We start from the raw sequence: 18430 nt of genomic DNA on the forward strand, positions 1-18430 counted from the left end.
TTTCAAAATGTTCATCATATTGGATTACCTGGCTTCACCAAAACGTCAGCATTTCTTATGATTGGGATCAGCCTGAAAGCCCCAGATCCAATTAGAATTGTATTTTGAATAACCTGACCTTCCTTTACTCAAGAGTTTCTTCACAAATTTGAAACCAGTGCACATAACTGTGCCTTCACCAAACGTACTACTTAACCAGCTATAAATCCTATCCAACAGACTGGCCCGGTATTCGGGTTCTTGAGGTTCAGGGGAATTCATCTTATTCCTTTTGTTCTTGATGAAGTCAATTAAAGCACCAAAGCTCTCATGCAAACTTCATGTTACCTTTTACACAACCTCATGTCTCCTAGAGAAACATATGCAGACTCAAGCTGCCAATCTGTCGGACACTACAAGTCGATTGGTAGACAATTACAAGCACCATGACTAGTTGATGCTGTTGCTGTTACTTCGGTGTTGACTGACAAGTTAGTTTGATTAATTCCTTGTCTCTTGCTGGAAAATCTGTTGAAAGGGAAGGGCCCCCACACTTTGTTGGATAGGGTGTTATCCTTAGTTGCTTTGGGTACTTCATTTTGAATATTGAAAAAGCCGCCCAATTCCAATGGCCCGATCCTCACTAAAGTTCAATTGGGCTTGTCCTATTTTCTCATTTGACACTGAATGAGTGGTTTGAGAAAAATGGCCATCCTTCAACCTTGCTGTAAAAGCAGGGGTGGTTTCTATCATCTCACTATCCGATTCAGAAATAGCTTTATCTCGACAGAGCGTCATAAAAGCATATAAACACACATATAAATACGAATTCTATCATAGACCAAACATCCCTTCATTGCTTTCTTTAAAACAGCATACATTTTAGGGCAAGTGCCCACTGGGGCTCCTGTTGATGACACTGCTGCGAACACTGCAGTTTGCCATTGTCAGAGTAAGTGTTCACTCATGACTCCATAAGAGGCATTTAAGTTGCCCTTGGACACTTGCCCCAATTTTGTAGATTTATACTGGGTTCGAACCAAGCACGTTGGACTCTTGAAATCCCTCAACCCAGACAAGGCGCTACAATCACTGCTGTCCAGATGCATTGTTTCATTCTGGGGTATCTTGAGCTCCTTCACAGACCCTTCCTTAATAAAAGGCTTTCCACATCATTCAAGTTGGGCCACAGTGACACATGAAAAACACTGATACCGACATAGACCTGGTAAGAGGAGGCCGAGTCACACTGCCACACTTATGCAAGACGGGCAGGAGAGAATTCCCCACAGGACTATTATTTTTGGAAACTTTAACAAAGTTAGGCCTGTATTTGCATGATTTTAGTATTTGCGCTGACTCCTCATCCTGGATATGTTTTTAGCCAAGGCAGCCTTGTAAGGATCCAGCTCACCCTGCAATAAGGACTGACCATTCCCCCGTTTGGGCTCAGCAATCTCGATTATGCCAGTCTTCTTTACGTTAGCATCTTCTGCAAGTCCAACCTTATGTGTAGTAGAACCTAGGGGAGTATATGCGGACCTAAAGTTCACTTTCCTAACCGGTGTGACAAATCACAGGTATTCGTCCCTTCTCCCCCAAGTAGGACCCCCCGCCCCCGCCCCTGTGCTGTGAGGCTAGGAAGGTGAGCCTGCTCTACAATGCCCTCCACAGTGGTCGAGGCAAGTGGGACCTCACCGGGAGAGAATCCCCCCTTGTGTTCCTTTGTGGAACTCCCCAAGTCATTCTCCATGGTGGCATACACAGGACTATCAGAGGTGAAGAACAGGATACAATCGAGAGACTTGGCTGAAGACAAAACTAAAACATACTGTTACAAACAAGAAAGAAGATCTGTCCCTTTAAAAGGAGACCTCCACTTAACTGAGACGAGGAGGCTACAAAGGGAGCACACCGTGAGACGAGGCAAAGTAGAGAGACGCACACACAAGCAAAGGAAGCTCCATGACGGCATCACACCGAGAGGGGTGGAGCCAAGAGCCACAGAGCCCGCGACTTTCAGAACTGTTCTGAGAGTGAAACGCTGGAAGCCCAGCATAGGCATGGAGAGAGAAACCAAGAAGGGAACCTGGATTCTGGTGGTGGCATGACCACGATGACTTCGTGGTGGGTAGGGACCCCGTCCAACAACGCTGAAACCATTATGCAGAGAAATCTGGTTAGCACAGAGAGGAGGACCGAGAGCGGGTCGCCGGATAAAACGAGAAGGCGAAGAACTGGAACAACCAAAAAGAGCCTGAGCGAGCCGAGGCCCCAAAGATGTTCACCTACAGATTCCAAGGTAACTGGGAGAACGGGAGACTGCCAGGGAATCCTTATGCAACAAAAGAAACTCGTCCCAGTGAAATTGACGAGACAAAACAGTAATAAGGTGAGAAAGAGAATAATGATAAAAGCTAGAAAAGAGACCATTAAGAGTGGGCCACAAATATGCTGGGAAGAGGCGAAAGTAACACACATGTTAAGACCTGAAGAGTGGGTCCAATCAGAGAGAGAGAATACTCTAATGAGAGAAAGAGAACCCTCAGTTAATCTGAAAGAGGCCATTATGAGTGGATCACAAATACCGAAAGAAAAGGGGAAAGTGCCACATATGTTAAGAGGCAGAGACGGTAACAAACAAGAAGGAGAATTCTATGAAGTAAGGGCAAGCAAAGCCCTTAAGAGAAATGTTACACAAAACCAGTACATGAGGGGAGGGGAGAATTAACCACCAGGAAAGCATATCCCATCTAAGAAAATATATGTTTATTTATTTCAAATTCTTGTAAAGCGCTGCATGCCCACAGGCCTCAGAGCGCTACACAAAAAACAAAAGCTTACAAACAACAAACATAACAAATAGGCAAAATATATGGGGCTAGGGACCACCCAAATACAACAGGGAAGTTCTAAAAACAGAGACATATGTATATAGTAAAGTCTCAAACTATAAGTCTTAAATTTGAGGATCCCATTGGCAGATATTAAACACATACTTAAATACCCTGGGAGGTTGCTGGTTCCACACCCAACCACAACACAATCCCTGTTCTTCAGAGTACACCAGCTGTCAATGTTTACTCTGCGTAAAAACTTCAGATCAGAGCTTCTAACTATGGTCCAACCCGTTCTTTGGCAAAGCCATGCCAATACTTTATTTCGTAAGGCTTCCGGTGGTACTCTCTCGCAGGGTTTAATAGACATTAGTAATTATAAAGTTCCTACAGTCACTGACCAGGTCTCCAATAGGGACATCCTTAGGGATGGACATATGGGACATTCTTCAGCGTAGACTATGGAGATTAGCAGGTTTAGGAGCCAAACCCGCAAACCCAGTCGTGCCAGCCAGGCACGGCTGCGCTTTTCTGATGGAAGCAGGAGGTACGATGTTAGCAGACTGTGAGGACTTAGATCTAGTGGTGGCTGTCACGGTGGAGACAGACTTCGCTGCCGGCGTTGCAATATAATAAGGACATGTGGACAGATCCAAAGTGGCTTGACCCTGATTATCAGAATGTTCGAACGGCAAATCAGTTTGACAAAAACTATACACTTTGTTGATGACCTCATGTGCTTCCGAGAGTACATGGGAGACATAAAGGCAAAGTTTCACGGGTTTAAGCAAATGTTGACTCTCCACAAGTTTGTGAACATGTTTGAACCATACCATAAATTTGCTAGTATTAGCACACCTATTAAGTTTGAGAATGGTTTTAGCCTGATAGAACTTTCATGTCTCTGGCGTAAGAATTTGCTCAGGATATGAGCCCGCAGATGGAATATGGTCAGAATTGAAAGAACTAACTTTATACTTGGAGAAGGTAATCCCTTAGCACAGAAGCTTTCTGTGTATTTAACGGGGGAAGAGGCCTCAGCCAAGGAGACAGTGACCTTATCAGGGAGGCTGCCAGGGGCACTACCCACATCGAGGGGAAACACCAGGTGAGAATCAACAGTAGTCGCCCCAAAAGTTGAGGATGTGGCATGCTCAAGGGTATTAGTGACATCAAGAGGCAGATCAGTGAGCTTAGCAAAGAGTCTATGCCTCCTACGCAGGCTAGCAGCCAGGACATCAGAAATGCGATTTATACCGGGCACCAGAAACATTTCTACAACCTTCAAAGACACGGCGCCCTGTTTAAACAACATCAAAGTGTGTAGATCTGGAGTCCCGGGATTCATGGGCTTGTGTGGAGAGAGCTGTGACATTATGAACATGGGCTTGTGTGGAGAGAGCTGTGACAACATCAAATTTGCAAGGCAAAAAGCCATTCGTTGGTATGAAAAACACACAACACATGTATTGGTAATTTTATGCTACAGCGGAAAAAAAACCTGACCGGCTTACCACACCCCTCAGCCATCCATTGTAGAGGCCGTAGGGGGACTGGTGAGCTCACTCGTACGCCTCCGGGCACGGTGATGAAGGGGAAAGGTGGCCCAGAGCCTGGAAAGCCTGCACGTCTGCTCGCTGAGGCAGCATAATGGTACCGCTGCCGTAGGGGAGCTGAAGACCAGCACACAGCGTTCCAGACAGCCTGGAGAGTTAGAGGAAGGGACCCACTAACGGGTCTGAGAGAAGTCATGCCGCGCTGCTACGTGGAACGTTGCAGCCGCTTCCGACATCAAGGACTTGTGCCGTTACTGAACATATTAGTGTGGAACAAAAGATTCGACAAAGGTTAAAGAAAGACTTCTATAAAGAGGAGAGAAAAGCCAACAATATCTTGAGAGAACTATGTGAATTGATAAAGAAAGACTATTTAAAAATTGCATATTAACAAAAGAAAGAAGGAAAGAAGACAACTGCGAGATGCAAAGATCAGGAAAAGGGAGTAATTCTGCTTACCTTATTTTTTTTAGAATAGTGTTAGGGTTTGTCAAGGCCAGGTTTGGATAGAAGACTTATTCCTTTGGGCATTCACTGACGAACACCTTAGTTACTCATGTAGGTAGGAAATATCCCGTAGTGATGGCCTTATTCCTAAATAAACAAACATGGGAAATGTCCTCACAGTGTCCGCGTCCTCCTGACCCGCCACACTGGACAAAGGATCTCAATTAGATTGGAACGGGAGGACAGCTCATGGCTTCTCTCATAAGCGCCTGGAATACCAAAGTTCAAATTATCATTAAAAATAAAATGATTGAAAAAGTTAAAACTAGGGGATACATCTGGTATGTTTGTGAGCACTGGGCTGAGTACGTTTTTAATTCTCAATGCGTTAGCAGTCTTGACCGTCTCTTGGTTTCCTGACACTCATGCACCATACCGGATACCAAGACAGTCTTGCCTGGTGTCGAGTTTGCTGAAGGCCAAAGGTTCTACTTGAGACTCAACTTGTAGCCCGGCTTTACAAAGAGACGCCATTTGGACTACTGGAGAAGGGTTCAAGTATCTCCTTACACTGGATGCACCCATTTCTTCCCTCTCATCTTCACACTCCGCCCACTTGACCTCCTTGAATATTAAGATGTAGACACTGGTTATGCAGGTTAGACTTCCCAGAAATAAAACAAGTGATACAACTGGCGTTACCACAATGGAAGGCCACAGCAAGGAATGGCTGGGCAGACTAGGACGTCTATACAATTTTAGATTTAAATCTTGTAACTAACCAAAATAAATATGGATAGAACACTAAAAAGTGACAAATCCTGGAGGTAACTCTGGATATGGGAGATGGTGACTTCACCAAAAGGGGCACAAGGGAGGCGTACAAAAACAAAACAAAACAAATATGTTAAATGTTGTGGAGGACGCGGACACTGTGATGACATTTCCCAGAATGATTTATTAACTAATGAATATAAGGCCTATCTTTCCCTATAGCAATGGGGTGTTCCATACCTATATAAATAACTAAGGTGCTCGTCAGTCGTCAGGAAATGACCAAATGAAAGAGTCACTGGTCCAAAAACTAATCCTAACCGACACTACCACTATTCAAAACTAACTAAGGTCAGGAGAATGACTTAGTTCTTCTGGTGATGTAGTGGTCTGCCTGTATTTTGAGAATGTATCTTCTTTAATATCCAATGTTTAGATAGTCTTTGGTCATCTTTCGTATCAAATCCTATAACTCCTTTATAATGTCTGTGTTTTCCCTTATCCTTAGGGAGTGTTCTCTAAATGTCTTTTCCTGCACCTTGTTAGGCCTTTTGATTCAGGCTGTTTGGCCCTGTATATCTTTATGGGATATATTTTCTTAGTTGGGATATCTATTCTCATTGATTAACCATCTCTCTTTTTGGCTTCCATATACCTGGGGTATATTTTATCTTAATAGCTTATCTTGTCATCTTTTCATAGTATTCTCTCTCTAATCTATTCCATTTGGTGCTTTTTGAACACCATCCGATTCTCCCCTTTCCTAGGATGGTGATACCCAGTTTTTAATAATCTCTTGTTCAATGTTTCTCCTACTCTTCTTTTGCCATTTATGACTGTTCAAATTCCTCAACCTGATATTTAGGGTTTCGTCCTTTCACTAGGACGTATCCTCTCTCTAATATACTCCTCTCAGTATCTCTTGAACGACAGAATATTCTCCACTTTTCCCAGGGAAATCTTATGCACAGTTTACCAGTGTCTTTCTCCGGTTTTCTTATAATCCTCTTTTCCTTTGTTTTACAGTTAAGTTTGTCAACTTTGCATTTTGGACAGATTACATAATGAGGCCCACTTGGCCTCCTGTTTTTGCTTGTTACATTTAGTATCAGTGGGGAACGTCTCTGGGGCCTGCAGTCGCTTGGACCTTCTTTTCTCTCCGTTTCTCCATCGGCTTGCTCTCACCGATGCCCACTCTTCTCCTGTCCAGCATTACGGTGACCCTTCTGGTAACCGGGCCAGTGGCTGATAATTCAGCATGGTGGTGTCAGCATATTCAATCGGGCTGCCTGCCCACTAGAGAGCTTCCCTGGTCACTCCACCACCAGGATTTGTACTTCTGTTTCCTCGGTTCTGCAATGACTGTACATGGTGGGTCTCCAGTGTCTACTCTTCTCGTTCAGAGCTCCAGAGTTCTGTGCTGTGCGGCTCCTCGCAGCTCCGCCTCTCGCCAGTTTTACACTGTTAGGCGGCCTCCCACCTCGTGGACGCATTTCCCTTCCCCTCTCTCTGATGCAACATGTCCTCTATATTCAACCACCTTTTTCACAGAAGATTTGAGGTTTGCTCTTAAAACGACAGATTTGGTTCCTTTGCCTTCAGACCGTCTCTGGAATTGCTGCTGCTTTGCCTCCTAGATAGTCCCATGTATGCCATCATGGGAAATGGTTTAGGGAGTTCCTGACAAGAACAGGAATCCTTGTCCCCTAAAGAGGAGTCTCTCCCAGTGAGGTCCCACTTGCCCAGACCCGTAGGGAGGGTTTTGCAGAGCGGGCTCACCTCCTTAGCCTCAATGGGGGAGAAGGGACGAAATCCCTCGATTCGTCACAATGTGCAAAACTCTGTGTGTATTAAGCATCCACTTGCATGAACATAGCAATACAAAGCAAAAATGTAAAAGCATCATTCACCCACTGCTCCCACCTGCCTCACCATGCTACCATACTGCATCTTACCAAATTCAGGACACCATTGCATCACACGTCAAGCTGGACTGCCTATGAGCAGCTGCTTCAGATGCTCTGGAAGTTAGTAAAAGCCAAGTTAACTAAGCAAATCTAGATAGCGCTTCCTTATGGTCCAGGCGGAAGATCAAATCTTGCAACTACTAAGGATAAATCTGGTGAGCAACAAGATTCAAGAAATAAAATTGCTGTAGAAAGCTGCCTAATCCTTTGTGCATTCAGATGAGATTTCAGCCATGTGTGTCTGAGAGATGGATACTGGTGTTAAAAAAAGAAAGAAAAAAAGAAATGTACTAATGATTCAGTTTCTTTTCCCATTGATGGGAATAAAACGTGAGCCAGAGCTCTCATCTTTGAGGCCATAGGGTCATACAGAATTTCAGATCATGTTATCACAAAGCATGGAGTGAGCCCCTGTGGCTTAGGTAAAATGTCCTCATTGTACTAATTGGAAAAGAGGGGATGGCAAGTTACTTCTAGGAATGCCTGCCAATTCCATAACAAGTCACAAAGGAAGTATCCACAGATAGTGCCTTTGTGACTTGCAGTGGTGTACAACCGTCAAAGATCCCAAACAGGTACTTGGTGATTCCACCTTGGACCCAGAGGCAAAGAAGTAACCCCTTCAGGGACTGTTGTGGACTCAAGATTTGAAGCTGCTCCAAAAGTCTCATACCACAGGATTAGTCCAAACGGGCCAAGGGGGCTAGCCAGCAAAACATTCGAGAAATAGCCTCCTTTTATTGCTGTTGCTTTTACTGCAGAAGACATTAAACCATCCAGTGTGGAGGCCACAGACTCGTAAGCACCTAGGACTTTAGTCTTAGATATCTGCGCATGAGGCCTGTTTGTTCTCTTGTGGAAGTGCCCTTCATACAGCAAGGCAGGGAGAAGTTTATTTTTCAATCAAAGTGGAGTTCATGCTTTGGAGCACACCAAAGGGTGAGTTGTTTGTTAGCCATGAACTGCCTGTGTTTATCTACCAAAGAATTCAGCACAGAAGGCAGCCTGTGAACCCCTTAGTCTTACGGTCGGTAGTGAGCCAGACCTAAAGATGTTTCTTTGGCTTAGCGCACTGCACATTCTGGATAGGGGACAAATTTGTTGAAAAACCCAAACAATTTCAGGGTCAAAAGGAAGTCTAAACAGGAAGCCTTGGTATGCATGCTGGAAGGGCAGTGTGCCTAACATGATTGCCTAGATTTGATGGACAAAGTTTGGGAGAAGGGACCATTTAGACAGCAGTTCATATAGAGTCACAGCTACATGATCTCGGTTTCCATTTTGGAAAGGACCAGAAGGGTCCACAGAGCTTGCTCCGATATCAGAAATCTCTGGAGGACCTCCGAGTTAACTACAGACTAAGATTTGGTTGGTACCTCAGAGGAGACTCCAGTGGAAACTAGTACCAATGGCTTCTTCAGAAAGAATAAGTCACTGGATTCTAGAAATTTTGGGAAAAAAAACCAGGGCTACTCACCTTCTTCCTTGTAACATTCCTGGTGAGACGGGAAAAAGAGTTGAAGAGCTCTACTTAACGGTGAAGCCTGTTCTCACCGATCCAAACCAAAAGGGATTCTAAAAGGGCTCCACAGGGCCAAATATGCTAAAAGAAGGGACCTGCTAAGCCAATGGAATAGAGTAGAACCATTCCCCAGATGAAGAACCACAACACGAGACAGAAAATAAAACCCACACACGAAAAATGCACACATTGCTAAAAGTAACAAAGCTCCGCAAAAAGCATCCAACATGATCCTGTAGAGAGATGGGATGTACGTATAGAAGCTGATTGGTGTGTGTGTGTGTGTTGGGGGCAGAACATGGGTGGGGTTGGAGGTACAGGGACGCAGTAGATTATTTAATTTTTTCTATGTTTTACAAGAAATGCTCTAATATGGGTATCAAGAGTACAGATATACCAGGTGTCTACATTGGAGGGGCCAGAGCTTACCAGTACCACTGACCAAAGGAAGAAGCATACCTGGAGATGAAAAAGACCCAGATCCTTTAAATTAACCAAGCACCCTGAAGCCACAGTATGCAGTTAATATTTTTATAAACGGAATTCTATCACACACTTAACATGATAATGGATTACTTTATATGTATATTCTTCCTACCTTCGAAGATGTCTGCAGATCAATCATAATGAAAGCAAAATTAGACAGAAAATACAGATTATAAACAAGAAAAGGAAGAAAAACCACAAACAAGAATATTGTTCCACAAAATTGCACATTCTGTACATGATATTTTATTTTTAAAATAAAAAAATATGTAGCAACAATATGCTGTTATATGCATGTATCCCTTCACCTTAATATCATTTTTTACAACAGTACTTTGATTTTAAATAAATTCACCTAACAAAACACATCTGAGCAAGGGGACCAGCACACTTCTAAGGGTTAACATATGTAACACCTATATGCAGCACATCAAATAACATGAATGTAAACCTACTTGGTTTACCCCGAACATTTTCATTCTAGTACTGTTTGCTTACTAACAGCTTAGCATCTATGTCTACAGTAAAGTAATGTCAGTTTCTTTCATAGAACATCACACTTTTACAAAGCCAATGATACTAGACTAATGCATGTGTCAACTCTAAGGCCATTAGCTCTATAATTCCTTAAGATGGGTGTGGGTTTGATACCTCTCACATTTTCAATATAAAGGAAACTGCAACCCTGGTTGTGGAAAGGGAACTGAACCACTTATCAAAAGGTAGAGCATTGCTTAGCTTCCGTATACTGAAATATTTCCATTTACATACGAAATTAGACCACATGATATTAATATACAGTCTTTTTCTAAAAGTTTAAAAGCTCACTGGGACACACTGTCCAGGACTGACTTGTAGAAGAGGAAGACATCTTTAGCTACCGTTATAACACAGAGCCATCATCACCAAGTAAATCCTCTGCATTTGCACATATAAAAAAATCTAGGGGACCAAATAAGACTTTTTCCAACACTTTCTCACTAAAATGCTAACCTGTCAATAGCTGTGTCCTTCACCTGGGAGGACACTGGTTGGAGGAAATGCAAGAAATCTGGATTCATACTGGTTTGCAGTGTATTAAGAAGTTTTGAAGTTCCCGATTTATGATCTGATTTTATGATCTTTAGTTGGATCATCCAACATGCATCATCCTGTACATATTAAAAAGGCGCCACATACCCTTTCAATGAAACCAAGGTGTGAAAATCGCTGCTGATTTCTCCTAAAGATTTCCAAAGTGCAATGTCCAGTGTAAAGCTATTTATGAAAGGAAACTGCAGAAAAACTAAACAAGAAATTAAAATGTTTAGTAGGGTGGAGAGATCGAGGATGATGGGTAAATGCAACGGGATCAGCCCTTCGCTCAATTTTCTTTCCATTAAAATTGCTTAAAGTTTACAAAATACAATGCAAACCACATAAGGGTGAAATGTGCTTCTATGTAGTACATAAGCACACTGCTGTACAGAAGTATTATGTGCATCGTTTACCTTATTGAACAGGCAACTACATTTCTTGACAAGCACTCAACTCCTGCCCAATACGAACTGCCTTGACGAGAACCACTGTGAAATCTCCCGAGAGGCTGTGCAAATAAAATGAGGCCATTTCTCAGTTTAAATGTGTTGTATTACTTCTAAAACGGATAAGCCTTTAAAAGGTTGCTCGTCACAATTTCTTTGCTAGTTGGAAGCGATCAAACAGTTTTAATATTTTCTTGTAATACCTATATTATGACAGAACAGATCAAATAACACTATTTTCTGGCCATCTGCCTAACACGTCTTTCTCAAAGATGCACTGAAACAGAACAAACCTTCATAGATCTGGGTCATGGGTTCCCTTCTGCCCCTATATTAGCAAGTGCCACCTTCCAAGGGTATTAATCTGTTGTAAAGCAATAAATCATGGACATTGGTGCCCTCCTTCTTACACCCTATCAAATTCAGGGTGGATTCCAACATAAACAGTGGAGCGATAACCTTCATAAAAATGTGTATGGAAGATCCGATTTACTTAGCAGATTCTGGCCACACTTCTACAGTACCACATTTCATTTCATTCTTCTCCATTTCTAGGCCAATTACCAATTAAATAACTTTCCTCCCCTTCTAACATTTCATACTGGATCTTGATGAATCACACCATACAAACTACAGACTGACTCCTATACATTCTCCCTACATTGGGGATCCTTACCAATCTCCTCTTTGCAATTCTCTATTTCTAACTGAAGTGTTTCTTCGATATTTTCCTTTAAACACTGTTCCGCTTGAATCTGTTCTTTCAAGAATAGAATTTCAGCTTTCAGTTTTTCTTCAAGGTGGTCTGCTGCAGTTCGAACACTAATGATGTCCTCTCGGTATTTTAATACAAGTTCATTGAGATCCTACATTCAAAATTGACAGCAATTAGTCAAGTACATTTTATACAGAGAAATGTGCAAAAAAACATATGGAAATATATGGTGAGAAATACTTCAAAGTGTTCCAGTTATTAATGTCTGAACAAAATATGTTTCAAAAGATCATTACATGAACGGCATAGTAGTTTATGAAGCCAAGAACTATATCAGATGTTCACAGATGCATCTACTACAGGCTAGAGGCAGCTTCCATAGTGTCATGACTCAAAGAAATGATTTGCTGAACCTGGGTTATCAGTCACTACATAGTATTAAAAACATAATTGTTACAAGCACAACTGACGTTGGAGAATATCTACATACTATACTATGCCTTGAATGACAGCATCTTCAACGATCTTATGATGTTCAACTCTTCCGATGATATTATACTTATACCTAGAGAGAATTTACAGCTCATCGAGAAAATCCACCTTTCAATTACAAGTTTTTACTTGCCCCAGAGAAAGATTCTGATACTTACTTGGTTTAAGTGATGTTATGCCACCTTCAAGGTTAGATTTGTAGTCTGTCATTCATCCCAATTTGCAGCACCACATAAAAGAAACATTACTTAACTGTAAAAGTATGTTTGCAGCCGGTCTCTGGTTTAGATCCTCAAGATGAGCATAGGTTGCCATCTAGTGGTTAGTCCATAGCATTTCAGTTTTTTTTACTTGAATTTTGAAATAGGCGTAAATATGGGCAGATCAGCAACCGAATCCATTTACACAATGCTCCCCTTCCCCACGGTTTCAGAATGGGACAAGGCGGCACATTTGAGCTTCGCGCACACACTGACTTCTCGGCCACAAAGATACAGTTTAAAGCACAGACATCAGGGCCGTCTGCCAAACCCTCTTTTCCAATAAAAGTCTCTTGCTGCAGAGGGTCTGTTGTAACAAACAAAGTCTCAAAGTTCCATTCCTATTAGGATTTTCACATGTACAAGTTCTCGCTCGTAATGTTCATCAGGGGCTCCCACCTTCGGGCGCGGACCCCCTTTTAATCACAATGTTCACACTTTGTCTCCCTCGTTCGGGCTCGGACCATGGACCTCCCTTGTTCGGGCTCGGATCCTGGATCTTCCTCGTTTAGGCTTGGATCCTGTTGATACCAAAATCGAAGACTTTCAAATGTGCAATGGGTTTTGCTTAAACGGTCGCAGGACCACTTTGATTCACTTCACACAATGTTCTTAAAATCTTCTACTTTTGTTTCTGTTGACGGGATACCTTACAGAGATTGAGCACATTCACAGTGCCAGACCACTCACCGGTATCGCATCTTTCCTTCTCAAGTTCAAACATTCATCAGCAGTTTAGCTTTACTCGCATCTTTCATCACATGCATTTAAGTTCCAGTGCTTGTTATACAATGTTGCCGCTTGCAACCTTGACTTCAACAAAAACCGGTCTTGCATCGGTCTCCCCAACTCACAGGCTTTGTTGATCTCTCTGATGCCTCTTTGTTCTTGAAGCCAAGGATGATACCACCACGGCTGCTGCTGCTCCTACCCGCCTTGGTTAATTATGCGGGAGGGCCTTCGGTATCTCTGGCACACAACGCAGGATTCTTCAGTCTGGTTTGCTGGCCTTATGCTTTCTGCCTCTAAGATTTCACAAAAGTAACGGTTTCTTGCCGAAAAGGTCAAGGGTATTTCCCTCCTTGCCAACCCTTCTTGGTTTCCCGTCTTTCTCCCCTCGTTCAGCTGCCGTCTCTAAACTGCTGATCCTTCTTGTGCTTTGCCTCGCTCAGAGTGTGCTTTCGTGCTCCGCCTTTTATCAATGTGGGGAAGTTTAATGGAAGTCCGGTGTGAGTAATCACCAGACCTTTGTAGTGGGACACGTCAGGCATACTGCTCGGGTGCGAGTGTTTTCTCCCAGAGCGGGCTGTCCGTGCGGAAGTGGAAGTGTTCATGTAGGGAAAGGGGGGGGGCAGAGTTCCCATGTATCCTACCAGGTAGGATTTGGTAAGGGTGTTGCAGGGGGGGAGGAATAAAGTGTCTCGCCCTCCGGTGTCCTACTCCCACAAGAACCCTCACCCAGGTGATCCTCCCACACTGGTGCACCCCCAGGGTCTGGATCGAAAGGTGATGGCCGTGCCCTGGCCACCTGAGAGAGAGATCCACGGGGACTAGCAGGTGAGACACGTTCTGGTTTCTCACAGTGGGCCCATTTGACTAAACAGATACAAGCCAAAGAAAGACTATTACAGAGCAGGCAACATCTGCCTTTCGAGGCTTAGACTCGCATGATCTGACAAGACTAGCAAGTAGTACTTGAAGAAGGTGGTGGTTCAGCTGAAATAACAGTGGTAAATGCATGTTTTAGAATTGCTTGACCCACTTGTGAATCTGCTCTACTTTGTGGCTCTACACAATAGTGTTTTGTAAATGTATGTACTGAAAACCAAGTTGCTGATCGACATATGATATCAAGAGGTTAATTTGCAATGGAAACTTACTTGGCTTGTGTACTTGTGGAGTACGCCTTCTGAATGAAAGCTAAAGTTTTGGGCCCTAGCTTTTAACATTCTTTTAAGCATAGCACAATTCAACGTGCAAGAGTGGACCTGGTTCCAGGGCTCTCTGCTTAACCTGCAGCTTAAGAAATAAAGAACTGGTTGCTCGTACGTATGGACTTATTTCTGTCCATGTAACACATGACAGCTCTACGGATGTCTAATATGTGTAATGCCTTTTCCACTCATGTATGCAGGTTTTTGGAAAAAGGTAGAAAGCTCAATGGACTTATTGAAATGGAACTTTGATATCAACATTGGTGAAAAACATGCATGTGTTCTGAATAACAGTTTGTCTTTGTGAATGGCCACACATGGCTCACCTATGGAGAGGGCATGACATTCACTTGCTCTCTGAATCGATATGATGGCAATTAGAAAAACTAACGTGTAGGTAGGAAGCTTAAGTATGGTTTTGTGAAAAGGTACAAATGGGGGGAGGGGGGTGCAATAAGAATTCACAAAACCGTATTAAGATCCCAAACCTGATGCTGGATGTTCTTGCTTTGAATAAATGTCTTTAGCCCAAAAGGCTTTAACCATTTGCACTATCAACATGACACTTTGTGATGTGATGAGGTATACACAGCGAGAGCGGACAAGTGGACTTTAAACGACTTGAACACTATCTCTGAATCCAGTGAGTAAAGTAAATAAGTAACCATGTTTGCTGGTGCGCAGTCAATCTGATTGATATTTCTAGTTTTGTGCCAGGAAAACCGCCTCCACATGTTAAAGTAACATTTACTTTACTTTTACAGATTCATAGTGCGCCTAAGCCCACAGGCATCAAAGCGCAAACAGAAATACACAGAAAAAGAAAAAAAAAAAACAGGACAGAACCAGGGCAGAGGCAATCGTCATCGGGAGAGGGGCAGTAAAGCAGTTCAAGCAAAGAGCAGAGTCTTCAACCTTTTTCGAACACAAGGAGATTTTATTCCGTGCGAAGGTTAACTGGGAGAAAGTTCCATGCTCTAGACGCATGCACAGGGAACGAGCGACCGCCACCTCTTGTTCATTTAACTCTGTGACAAGTCAATTTGAAAGTTCCAGCTGACCTGGTAGGGCGGGAAACTTGTTGATTTAAACGCTCTTTCAGATAGAAAAGAGCTAGATCAAAGACACATTAGTGTACCAAAACCTTCAGTTTGAATGTAATTCTCGCTGAAATTGGAAGCAAATGGAGCTCTCTCCTATGGATCGAGATTTGTTCTCTATTTGGAACATTCCTTACAATGCAAATTGCATCGTTCTGTAAAACCTGTAACCTGTGTAAATTACTTTTACTAGCACCACAAAACAGCGCGTTACAGTAGTCCAATCTGGGCATGATTACTGCTCGCACAAGGGTTTCACAGTTCTTCTGGGACACGAGGCCTCACAAGCCCCAATAACCAGAGGTGATATTGAGATTTCTTAATGACACTATCAACCCGAGTGTCGGCTCCTAAAGATTTTTTCTTGCACCCTAATGTCATGTCTCTCAGTGCTAAAACTCGAGAAACAGGGGTTTAACTTTGCACGAGCTTGGGGGGAGCCAAATATCAATAGCTCTGTCTTTGCGCTATTTAAGCATAGCCAATTAGTGGTCATCCAATTCTTTACCACATGATATACCCTCTGCACCATATCTGAGTCTATGGAATAGTCACCAGTCAATTCTATAAGAAGCTGAGTGTCGTCCATGTAATTCGCAAACGCAAACACAGAGTCTTTCAATAATTTGCATAGAGAGCGGATATAGACGTTGAAAAGAGCAGGCGCCTTGCAGTACCCCACAAATGATCCTGGACTGAGATGATGTTGCTTGGTCGAGGACCACATGGGACATGCGGTTACCAAGAAAGGATCTACACCATGCAATAGTAATGCTGGAACAAACACTGACGGTCTAGAGGGCTGATAGAAGCCTGTCATGTTCCACCAAATCAAATGCTGAGGATAAGTCTTATAGCATCAAAAGACCAGATATCTACCATATCCAGCATTTGTGTCTGGAGGTCAACCAAGGCAATTTCTGTGCCATGATTGGCACAAAATATAGATTGTCTGGGATGTAAGATTTTGAGCAATTCTAGATGGTTTTGGAATTGACCAGTAGCCACTGTCTATAATTTTCAACAAAAAAGGGACGTTGGTGAGGGGTCTAAGGTTCCCAATGTTAGAGGGGTCTTCACCATTCTTCTTTACCAATAGTGTGACTACCACCTGTCACTGAATCTGGTACTAGGCTATGAAGGAAAGAGGTATTAATGAAACGGGCAACGAAAGGTGCAAAAATGCAGGAATATTCCAGCACAAACTTTAGAGAGATACGGTCATTAGGACAGGAGTTTGGACACATTTATTAAGCACCACCTCCATCTCCTCAGCAGAAATATGTTTGAAATTAAACATAACCCCCCATTCCTAGAAGAGGGTCTGTAACTGGAACAGGGGGGTACAAATGTTATCTGAAGAAAAATTCTCAGAGATTTTAACCATGGCAACATTAATTTTGTAAAGGAAAGCCGCTTGAAAAGTCTGCCATTCGTTGTCAGTATGAAGGACTTGATTGGGTTCTAGATGGGTTTTTTCTAAATATTTAAAGATAGAAAACAGTTTCTTGGTACAATTGGCAGCTTTCTCCATTTCATTATTAAAGAAATCTTAAAGATTTGCTGTCTGGGTGATTCCAAGATGGCCACCGCAGCTTGAAGATGTCTCTGCATGTCTCTCCTCCACTTCTGCTCTGGGGAGTGGCCGATAATCTCCACAAAGCAGGATATATGTATATATACTTTGGCTCTGGTATGCTGCTTTCATCTTAAGGAACATATGGGCACGATGCAGAGATCAGCATAAAATGTATTGGGAACTATATGTAACTGTTGGTGCACAGGCCTTCAGCGCTCCTCGCTCGCATAGGGTGTGGTTCTGGACACTTGCGCTGCTATAATCTTTCACTGCAAAGGCTGGGGTTCCGGTTGGGCATCAGATACATTTGCATCGCTGGTTGGAGGTGTAACAAGAACTATTGGCAAGCGGGGATGCAGACTCACTCCGAATCCCACAGGACTACGCGGCACCCGCAGCTGCATTCTCGGAGCGGGCCTCAACAAGAAGTTATTTCGCCGGCTGCGTAAGAGAGGCTTGTGCGTTTATGTGGACACAGACAGTAAGCGCAGTGTATCGGCAGGCAAGCCATTTGCTACACAGACCGTTTCAATAGCAGCGGCGCGGGAGGAGAAATGTAATGTGAGACATTGGGAAACACATGGACCAGGGACACCCCGGGAATAGCTATACGGCGGGGGTATCCTATAGGAATGCTTTAACATCCGGGCGTTCCCCTCTCGCATCCTCTCTTCACTTCGATCAAGGAAGATGGGACTCAATGGACTGATTGATGGACAAAGTATGCACTAATTACATGTGAAAAGCGGATGAGTCATGCTGCATCTCTTTCATCTGCTGTGGCAGGAGATTCCGGCAAGACTGTTGCTTTAAACTGCATTTTCAGCGCAGGCCAGCATAGAAGCTATGGGTCACTAGACTCTTTGCAAACTATATCGCAAACTATATCGCTCTGCGCAGGCAGGGTCGACTGCGAGATTGACAGGCCGGAGTCAGAGGCAATTTAGGGCACAGGGCTTTTCTGCGCTTGGGCGTCACCCCCTAGATATCACAGCCTGGTGGGGATATTTGGGACACAAAGGACAGTATTGCTTTAAGGCCTTGGAGCCGTTTCTCGGATCCAGCACTATACTACAGTGGCAAAACGCACAGTTAAATAAAAGAGGTGGTAGTGCCGTCTATTTAACACTTGCCCCAGGGGCAAGAAGAATGATAGTGTCTGCATAGGAAATTGAGCTAGGAAACTGAGCTGAGGACAGTGGCAAATCAGTGGTCGTCTCTTTGGCACAATAACACCAAGGATTTACCATTTCTGGGGC

The 18430-nt window shown here is 43.3% G+C and overlaps 1 protein-coding gene across 3 annotated transcripts in view; it reads right to left on the minus strand.

Annotated features, from left to right (window-relative positions):
* RABEP1 (rabaptin, RAB GTPase binding effector protein 1) overlaps positions 1–18430 on the minus strand; it is a 1480178-nt gene that overhangs the window by 245347 nt on the left and 1216401 nt on the right. For all 3 annotated transcript variants that reach the window (XM_069614603.1, XM_069614604.1, XM_069614605.1), the window contains exon 14: positions 11768–11957. In XM_069614603.1, the coding sequence (XP_069470704.1) occupies positions 11768–11957 (190 nt within the window). The remainder of the gene's footprint in view (positions 1–11767; positions 11958–18430) is intronic.

This window comes from Ambystoma mexicanum, chromosome 9 (genome assembly GCF_040938575.1).
Source record: "Ambystoma mexicanum isolate Mex_15411 chromosome 9, UKY_AmexF1_1, whole genome shotgun sequence".
Taxonomy (NCBI): Eukaryota; Metazoa; Chordata; class Amphibia; order Caudata; family Ambystomatidae; genus Ambystoma; species Ambystoma mexicanum.